At 40.1% G+C, this 9,769-nt stretch overlaps 1 protein-coding gene across 3 annotated transcripts; it reads right to left on the bottom strand.

The window, feature by feature from the left end:
• Positions 1 to 806: 806 nt before the first annotated feature.
• On the bottom strand, positions 807 to 8,048 carry LOC103705889 (pentatricopeptide repeat-containing protein At2g22410, mitochondrial-like). Of its 3 annotated transcripts, none has more exons than XM_026804187.2 (4): positions 5,389 to 8,048; positions 2,523 to 2,624; positions 1,552 to 2,387; positions 807 to 1,240 (listed from the first exon to the last, which is right to left on the bottom strand). In XM_026804187.2, the coding sequence occupies exon 1, from the start codon at positions 7,808 to 7,810 to the stop codon at positions 6,044 to 6,046; it is 1,767 nt and encodes a 588-aa protein (XP_026659988.2). In that variant the 5' UTR covers positions 7,811 to 8,048; the 3' UTR covers positions 807 to 1,240; positions 1,552 to 2,387; positions 2,523 to 2,624; positions 5,389 to 6,043. The 3 variants fall into 3 exon arrangements, with proteins under 3 accessions (XP_026659988.2, XP_026659987.2, XP_017697991.3); XM_026804186.2 differs by having other exon boundaries at positions 1,552 to 2,427; XM_017842502.3 differs by having other exon boundaries at positions 1,552 to 2,624.
• Between the last annotated feature and the right edge of the window lie 1,721 nt (positions 8,049 to 9,769).

Raw genomic sequence — 9,769 nt, forward strand, 5'->3', positions numbered from 1 at the left:
TATTAGCAGTTTATTAGCAGTCCAGGTTTGCCTTGACACAGGGATGACTTATTTGAGTAATATATGATAGTATAACCTATTGGGAATCTTATAATTGAGTTTCTTGAATTTGAGGATACCTGTTGATCTCCATGCACTGATTTAAATATAGCAGCGAACAAAATGTGCAAACTGGATTGTTTGAGTTACGCATGAAAATGTTTCACCTGATATGGGATTTTACTTATTTTGCTGTTGGTTGTGTTCAGACAGTTATGAATTCCCATGATCATAGACTCATTATTATTTCATGTATCCAGAAACATGGTTCTCCGCTTGTTGCTTATGCCATTCTGTGGCTCCACCATGACAGGATTCTCTTGTTCTCTTGCCTGATGTATGACTCCGATGTTCCGTTGCGTTGGCATGGAAGCGTGTAGGAGAGCTGCAGTGTGATTTTGAGGGCTTTCTTGAAGTTGCATGCTGTTGCTTCATTACTCTGAAATCATTTCGTCATCAAATCTCCAAAAAATTTAAAATTTGCGAAGTTGTGTTCATGTGAGGTAAAATTCTTGCGCGGGAGACGTAGGCATTTCCCTTCCACTTTGTTCGTCTAAACCATGCTCGAAGCAACAACAAACACCTCTTCTAACCAGCATTTAACTTGAAGCAAGAGCAGCCGCTCATCTTTCTTGCGATTGATGCTCAATTGCTTAGCATTGCCTGGATCTTAGGTTAATAGGACATACGTAAGCCCATCATAACATCTCCACCAGAAATTCCTGCAATTTAAAGCGTGCAAACAATTATTAAAGTAGAAGCAACAATAAGATAATCAAGTTTTTCTCTTTTATTGCCTCCTCCTACTTACAGATAGCAAAGTGCACAGGCCGCACCTAAAAAGAAATCTGTACAAAAATAAATAAATAAAGAAAAAGAAAAGAGAATCTAAAGAGCGAGAGATCAAAAATGGGATCTCTCTCGTCCACCACCACCAAATCTAATTTAAGCGGCGACAAGGTTCTTATCTTCAGAATCTCTTAACGGCTACTGGGATTGTAGAGGCTGGGAATTTGGGGCATCCCGAAGTTGCGATATCATATGCTGTGGGAAGCAGCAATGGTTTCTCCGAGTAGTTGAAGGAGAGAGCTTTGTTTGCGGCCAGAGCCAAGAGCTCTCTTTTTCCTCAAGATCCTTGGCTGGCCCACGGCTCCACCTCCCTGCGTTGCGTTTAGCAAAATGCATCTTTAAATTTCTTGATCTGCAAAAGAATTAAAAACAAGCCTCAGAACTGTAGGTAAGTCTTTAGAAAAAGAAGAAAACTGGTAGAAGAAAAACACAGGATATTAGATGTCACTCTTGGCTATTTTTAAGAGTGGGGGAGAACAAATAACCCATTCTCTCAGAACTCGATCAAATTCCTCTAGATAAGCATATGACCGAGCTAAGTCCTAAGCCCTCCCTCCCTCCAAACACATAATGAGTGTTTCACAAAGAGGTAGATTTGAAGTTGCCAGTAAAATAAAATCGAAGAACTAAGAAATTTCTCCAAAGAACGAAGGAACAACTTACTGTTGCGTTTGTGCAGCTAAAGCAACATAAGCAACCTTGTGGCTTGTGGCTCTGCTCGTAGTTGACTTGGAGGAACAGGACATCTGGTTTCTTCTCTGCAATCTGGCAAAACTGTAAAGCAAAATAATGATAGTATCTAAGCTCTCTCAACCATGGAATCAAGAATAAGAGCTTCTGGACGCTGTCAGTCTGATCATAGGCATTGCTGTCGGGCCTGGAAATGCTCAGCCTTCCCCCGGCCATCATTGGATCAGGGCCTGGTACTTCCACCATAGCCATCATCCTCTCGTGGGTCTGTGGTCTCCTTGATTGTCCTGGTTGTGGAACTCAGCTTCGTCGCCATGGAAGAGGATGAAGGAGGCGGGCTTCACAGCTCTGCCAACCGAAACCATGGGGCCAACTTTTGGAGCTTCTGTCGCCTTTGTCTATGCCAGCCTCAGCTTCTCTCTTTTGACTGCATGCACCTCTGGCATTGGTTTCTCTTGTTGTTCGGCAGTTTCCTTCGATTAATCCAATCATAGCTCATGCTCTGTTTCCTTGTTTTAAGGTCATGGATGTCGCTAAGCTGTTGCTCTCTGCTAACTCCTCCTCTGCCTTGCCTGCTGTTCCAGGTTTGCATTTGCCGCACTGGCCGCAAGTTTGATTGGTTATTCTGTCAGGTTTCCAAAGCAGCTAGTGGATACAGTAAAGTTGATTGCAGAGAGGTTTCACAAGAAACAGATGGAATGTTCTCTAAGTAGTGACTTTTCCAAATGGGAACCAGAGGTAGCAAAAAGGTCAGGACTTTTGCGCAAGCTTTTATTTCTGGAGGGGAGCCTCAGATGCTCTCCAGTGGACTGAATCAAGAGGAGGCAATGGGAGTTCTTAGTGAAAGCCCTGTTGGAGGTCTTAGCAGTAAGAGCACAAATGGAACGGTACTTCTGGATGCTAGGTCTAGTATGAGTGGTATCCTTGTGACATGTCATACTTACATTCCCATCTTGATTGCTTCTTTCTTCCGTGCAGCTTTCTCTCTCTAGATTTTGCTGGAGTATATGCAACATTCTCTTTGGAGTCCTACCATCTGCAATGGCCTGGATTCATCGATCCAGGAAGATATGCAGGTATATCAATGATGCCATTTCATTTATTTCTTATTGTAATGAGAATGAACAATGTCCAGAAAATATTATGAATTCATCATGAGAGAAACTGTGTAGAATTAATAGAGAAAAAAATATAGTTGAAACTCAATGAGAGCTTGAAGGGATCTAGATCTCTCCATTGACAGTGCCGGCAATTAAAGTATCAGCTACCTCATTTGCAGAGCAACCTATATATATATATATATTATGAATAGCACTTGGTTACTCTGTTTATGTTGATACTACCATGTTCATCTAGCCATAATACCTTAGGAACATTTATGTCTGACAGTAAGGCTTTACTAATCATTGAAAAACTGAAATTTCTGAAGTTTTTTAGTTTAAATAGTATAGATGCTTTTAGAGTTGGAATAAGAATGTTTTATCATTAACATTCCATTGTATTATTCTAACAGCTAGTGAAAGTAATAAAGATCAAATTGTTAAATTTGAGATGCAAAAAAAAAAAAAAAACTCTTGTAATTATGGTGAATCTAGGATGCACTTTAGGAATCACTAGCAGTCAAGCAAGGATATGCCAATTAACATAAAACACAAGAGTACAGCATTTCATAATAGAAATTTTACTTCTGCATGCATCATTTTATAAGCGTTTGCAAAAAATAGCTGACCTCCACCAGCATGCAAAGCTATGCCATGTAAGAGAAAGCCTTCTCAAAGCTTGAAGACTATGCTGTTAGATGAAATGAATTGAAACATGACTGCATGTCGACATAACTAAAACAGTAGAAGGGTAAATTTTTCCAAGAATACCATACAGAGAAAAACTTCGACAGGATCGATATTTTTAAATCAAACTTGTTTTGATAGGTATCTTTTAATTCTCTTTTTACTCCAAGCTTAGCAAGAAGGCCCGCAGGAATTTTTTTCCCCTATATTAAAGTATATTTTGTGTTCTTTAGCTGCATTTTTCTTCCTCTACAAGACTACAACCATAGTAACATCAGTACTTGTTTTTATGCTCATGCAAATTGCCTGACTCCAAGGAAGATTTACTGCCTGGTGGAACTATGGTTCATGATATTATTTACCATCACTGTCACACCAGGATTCTGGCATTAGATGGTAAGAAGCAGCATTACTTTCTTGTGAGATTGCATTCCTCTAAATGGCTTGTGTCAGGGGAAAAGTATTCTTTATCCACTATCTATGCATACTTATAATATCTCCTGGTTTAGTGTGCTCAAATCTCTAGTGACTATCAAGTCCGGCTGTTCTTCATTTACACTGTTTTCTTATGGAACAACACCATTGCTTACAATTACTGGTTAGACAGTACAGGATTGCTATGCCATGAACTGGATTTGTGTGTCCGAAACATATATAAAAAAGACAAAAGTTAGGAAAAAAGTAAGAGAGTTAAGAAAAGACTAGGAAAGATTAATGCAATAAACATGTAACAGCCAACTAGCTTTGTTTTCAAATACCAGCCATCATGCTTAGGTACCTTATCTAGTTTCAATATCCAAGTGTAGAGCAGCAAACATCGAACTTCCATCAACATATCACAGGCCAATGCTATCATGTGCTTATAATTGGGAGACCATGACAGAATGTCCGATCTCAGAATTTGATCAATTAAGTCGACATTTCAACAATAACTGCTTGAGAAGACAGAAGATGTAACTTATTTAAATTTTAATGTATACAAAGAAACACTTTATCATGTACTATGTTTTCCAAAGTAAATGTACCAAAATATAAACAATGGGCCTAACTTTGTTTTTCTTTGCACACGCAGATCACCATGAAATAGGAGATCAATCCTTTGCTTCGTGAAATAGGCGGGCTCTTCTAATACTAACAATGCTGTTAGGCTGGTACTCTCGCAATACATGGCGAGCAGTAACAGTTCAAATAGAAAAATTAACATTCCTCGAACAGCTCAAAGTAGAGCTTGAGGAATTGTATCATATTAAGTTAAATGGACTGGAGAAAATTTTCTCTCTAATTACTGCAAGTGGTCTTTAACAGCAGTTTCTTTTATGTTGGCCAGAATTTTTATTTTTTCACTGATTCAGGTTATCTAATTGACCTGCTCCTCACTTGTTAGAACTTGAGGCCATGATAGATATCCATAAAAGGTTTGTCTTATAGGATGGCTAGGTTGTCCTCTTCCTGGCATAATTTAGACTACAATTTATTCGAGACCAATGAATTTAGATATGGCTTTCCATACTTTACAAGTTGGAGCAAAGAGAACTAATTTTGAATCTGTTTTTGTCAGCAAAGACTATCATCATGCTTTTATATTATTAGCTATAAGAACTTCAGTGATAGAGCAGTATAAGGTACTGGTATTGTTGAGTTCTACAAACATAACTGCAGTGCCTATAAATAGTTTTTGGATGATTCTTTCACAGTCTCAAATTCCGGCAACAAAGAGAGCACCGGTATCCAAGGTTAAGAATAGATAGAGATATCACTAGATCCTACATCAGCTGATTCGACAGTATGTTTTTAAATGAAAGAATCAAATTTATTATGATAGAAGAAAATTGAATGGATGCATAATTTTTCATTGGAAGCATCTATTGCATTGAGAGGTAACAAATCACTTCCAGAAAAAGCTAAAATTCTTATAATTATAAATGGGAAAGCGAAAAAAAGAAACTCCACCCATTCCCTTGTAATGTCCAGTTTTGCAAGTTACAGTGTAAATCTTTTTGGGTCTTCCTGACTGACAATGTACCTGTTGTCACAGCCAGAACCAGAAGTTTATTTGTCTTTCCAGTTTCTGCTACGTTGTCTGCTGAAGAATAAGACCATGCCCAGGTTCTTTCAAGGATTAGGAGATTCTTCTTTTCATCAAAAACATGATGATAACGATGATCAAGAGTAAATGTCAGCATGGTCCACAAGTCATTCAGCCACCCTTGAAGTTTGCCACATGATGCTTAGCAAAGAAAAGCAGGGTCTATATCAAATTTACACTCTCCAAATCACCTAGGTTGATTTTTTCCTGAATCAATTCTGATTTACAAGGAGCTCTGTGTCCTGGTAAAGCCTGATGTAGTTCCTGTTCCATATGTTCGTCCGGATTCACTATGCACAGATGTTCAATTAGCCTGTCAAACAGATTTCCTCCTGCATTTTTTCTGACTTGCTTTGAACTAGTGTAACTAACAAATATGATTTCTGAGTTTTAAACATAGCTTTCTTTATAGTTTTCAAAAAATAAAGCCTTCTTTAATTTTATCTGCTTGCTTTATATATCTAGTTGACGGGCTACTGTTCAGGAAATAATTAGGCTTTCTGGAATGGAACCCTGTTCCTCAAACTCTGAAGTGCATGCTAATGCCATTAATTTGGTTGTCCATCAATCAGTATCATGGAACCCAAGTATATCAGGCAACAGCAACTTGATTCTTTGTCAAGATTGGAACTTTAGCAGTTTTGTACTCCCCTTCCAAGTTACTAACTTGGATTGAGCTACAACCAGGTATCTTCTCCACATCGGTATCTGCCATCATCTCCCTCACTTTCATGGCATCATACCACCTATTTGCACTTGCATAAGCATTCGATAACAGAACATAGTTTCCACTGTTACTAGGATCCGACTCAAGAAGCTTCTTGGTGGCAATCTCAGCTAAAGTTACATCGCCATATACCTTGCAAGCTCCCAACAATGTCCGCCAAATAATAGGATCTGGTCTCATTGGCATATATGTGATAAATCTGTGAGCCTTTTCCAGTTCACCTGAACGACTAAGGAGATCCACCACACATCCATAATGCTTCATCTGAGGCACCACCCCATGAATTTCTTTCATACTCTCAAAATATTCTAACCCCTTATCAACTAATCCACTATGAGCACAAGCAATCAGGACGCCAAGGAAAGTAACATCATTGGGCTGAAATCCTTCCTTCAACATATCAGAGAAAACTTCCAATGCACTTTCCACGTAGCCATTATTTGCTAACCCTAATATAATTGAATTCCATGACAGAGTATCCTTCTCGTTCATTCCACCAAACACTTTGAATGCCTCCATCACACATCCACACTTTGAATACATATCGATCAAAGAATTACCCACATAAATATCTGCCTTAATGTTGTTTCTTCGAATATAATTATGAATCCACTTCCCTAGACCAAGCGCACCCAAATGTGCACAAGCAGAGAGCACGCTAACTACCACGATCTCATCCGGCTTTACCTTTGCCTTCTGCATTTGCCGAAAAAGCACCAGTGCTTCAGAGAAATGGTTTGCTTGAGAATACCCCGTAATCATTGAACTCCAGGAGATCAAATCCCTCCCAGGCATACTATCGAAGATCCTCCTTGCAGAAACTAAATCCCCTGATTTTGCATACGTTGTAATCATGGTGTTTAAAGTTACAATGTTCCTCTCCTTCATCTCACTGAATACCCTTCGAGCTGATTCCACCAATCCACGTCGGCCATAGTAATCTATCAGAGTATTGCCCAAGTAAATATCAACCTCCACACAATTCTCCTCTATATACTTGACCATTGATTCGGCCAGCTCCCACTCTCCCATATGAGTGCAAGCTGAAACAACCTTCACCATCGTCACCTTATCACCCGTCACTCCCTCTTTCTGCATTGCTTCAAAAAGTCTCAGTACCTCCCTCAACTGGTTGTTTTGGCTATACCCACAAATCAGTGAGTTCCAAGATACCAAATCTCTCACAGGCATTTCATCAAAAAGCAATCTTGCGCAGCTCAAGTCGCCACATGAGGCATAAAGATGAATCAAGGCATTCGAAATGAAGACATCCGATACCAAACCAAGTTTCAAGCCATTTGAGTGTATCCTTTTGCCTTCTCTAGTTGCCAGAACTCTCGCGCAGGCCTTCAGTACAAAAGGGAAGGTCAGATTATCTTGCGCCTGACCTCTTTCTCGCATTCGGTTGTAGAAAAAGATGGCATCTTTGGGTGTATCACTTTGCGCTAATCCTCTGATCATCGTGTTCCAAGTATAAATATTTGGGTCTTCTATCTGCTCGAAGACTAGACGGGCATGGGTTAGGTTAGTTGAGGAGAGAGCATAGGAGGTGAGGACTTTGGGCATGGCAGATGAACATCTATATAGTCCTGTGACAATGAGATGGGCATGGAGCTTCTTGATGGCTTCCATGGCATTTGTAGCTCTGTGAAGATAAGAAGATTGGTTGGCCGTTTGGTGACGAAGAGGAAGGAAACGGGATCCCTCTCGCCCTATTAGGAGGGGTGGGACTTAATAATACCATCGGATAGAAGAAAAAACGATTGGATGTTATCGTGGAACAAGTGAACACTTCAGACTAGGATCATAACTCAAGCCTAAGTTAATTGCGACTCAACTTGGACTTGCCCCAATTCAGCAGTGTGAAAGAACACAGCATCAGCCTCAATCCTAGACGTAGAGATAGTTCTAGTTGAGCAGACACCAAATGACCCATCACCAGAAGAACATAATTTCAGTGAATACAGGCTAGCCAAATAATATTATTTGAATTTCTAAGCTCTGTATAAGTATCCAAAATCTACTCGGTGCATAGTTAATACGAGACTAAATACACACCCACAAAAGTCCTTACATACTTCTTCTGTTAAATTCTGGCGTCCTCCCCAAACTATGGATGCAAATGTATTTAAATCTAATCACTAGTATCATGATCGTCCTATGGTCCGTTTCAATGGGCATGTGCCGTGGTGTCTCCTAATAAACATAAACCTCACTCAAAAAAACTAGCCGGAAATTATTTGTTTCAATGGACCTATTCTGATACTATTTATAACAATCTAGGGCCTCATTCAAAAAAACTAGCTGAAATTATCATTAAGGTTCCTAGATCCTGTATAAGTACCCAAGATTTATCCATTACATAAACAATGTGGAACTAAATACATGCGCGCATGAATTCTTACACCTACCAACCTTGGTAAGCATGTTCGACAAAACCACAGTCCTCTCCATGATCCTTCTCCAATAATACCAATATCCTCCTCACTGCCCTCTCACCCGCCTCCACATCCCATGCATATTACAACACCCAAGAGGGTGCTCCACACAATCGCATTCAGCTCCATTGGTATCCACACTATCATCTCCTTCGTCCTCAACCAACCACCTTGCCCTCCCCACCATGTCAATCATGCAACCATAATGCTTGATATATGGCTCGACGCCATGTCCATACACCATGCTGCTCATAATTTTTTTTAAAAAAAAAATTATATTCCCCCTTCCAGCATTTTTTTTTATTTTTTTTAATACAACGGTGCCTCACATCAAACGTACATGAGTGCAGCCAATAAAATCAAAAAGAAAAAGTTGGTGAAGAGAGGAACCAGCATTCAACAGGCTAAAATAGTCGAACCACCTCTTTTGCCATCCCATGCATTGCCAACCTCGAAATTATCAAAGTCCACGACGCCCAATTCCTTGCACTGCGCCACTCCTGAAAGACTTCGAATGAGTTCTCGATTGAGCCACATTCTGCATACATATCGATGAGAGAATTCTCTACCCGGACATCCAATGCACCAAAGCCGTGCGTTTCATGCAAGGATTCACCCACATCGAGCGCTTCAAAATTGGAGATGGCTGGAATAATGGAGATCACTGTGATTTCTGTCGGATTTATATATACCTTCAGCCATCATCCAACCAAAACAAGCCTAAGCTTCCTCTGGTCAATGAGCTCGTCCAAGAGATTGCATTGCGAACAGGCATTTGCTCAACCAGTGATCCTGCAAGGCCGACCTCATTCCAATTTGTATGACCCGTGACCTTGACATTCCAAGCGACCAAGTTTCTCTCGGGCATTTCATCAAAAAGCCTCCCAGATTCCAGCAAACAGCCACATGCAGCATAACTAGATGCATCGACATTAGACTCAAAGCCTTTCTTGATGGTAAGTCCATGGAATTGGATGCAAGCGTTGGCTTGCGACAAGTTAGCACAGGCCCTTGCATAGCTCTTGCAAGTTGATGGTGAACGTGAAGGCCTCCGCGAGCAGCAAAACTCTTGCATTTTGGGGTAGAAACAGATGGCTACTTTGGGATTGCAACCCAAAGAGTAGGAGTTTCTTACGAGGTCGTTCCACATTCT

Source organism: Phoenix dactylifera, chromosome 12 (genome assembly GCF_009389715.1).
Source record: "Phoenix dactylifera cultivar Barhee BC4 chromosome 12, palm_55x_up_171113_PBpolish2nd_filt_p, whole genome shotgun sequence".
In the NCBI taxonomy this organism is placed as follows: domain Eukaryota; kingdom Viridiplantae; phylum Streptophyta; class Magnoliopsida; order Arecales; family Arecaceae; genus Phoenix; species Phoenix dactylifera.

What these genes read in the sequence shown, in the direction of transcription:
- LOC103705889 (XM_026804187.2), bottom strand. Translation starts at nt 7,810, where the DNA reads ATGGAAGCCATCAAGAAGCTCCATGCCCATCTCATTGTCACAGGACTA.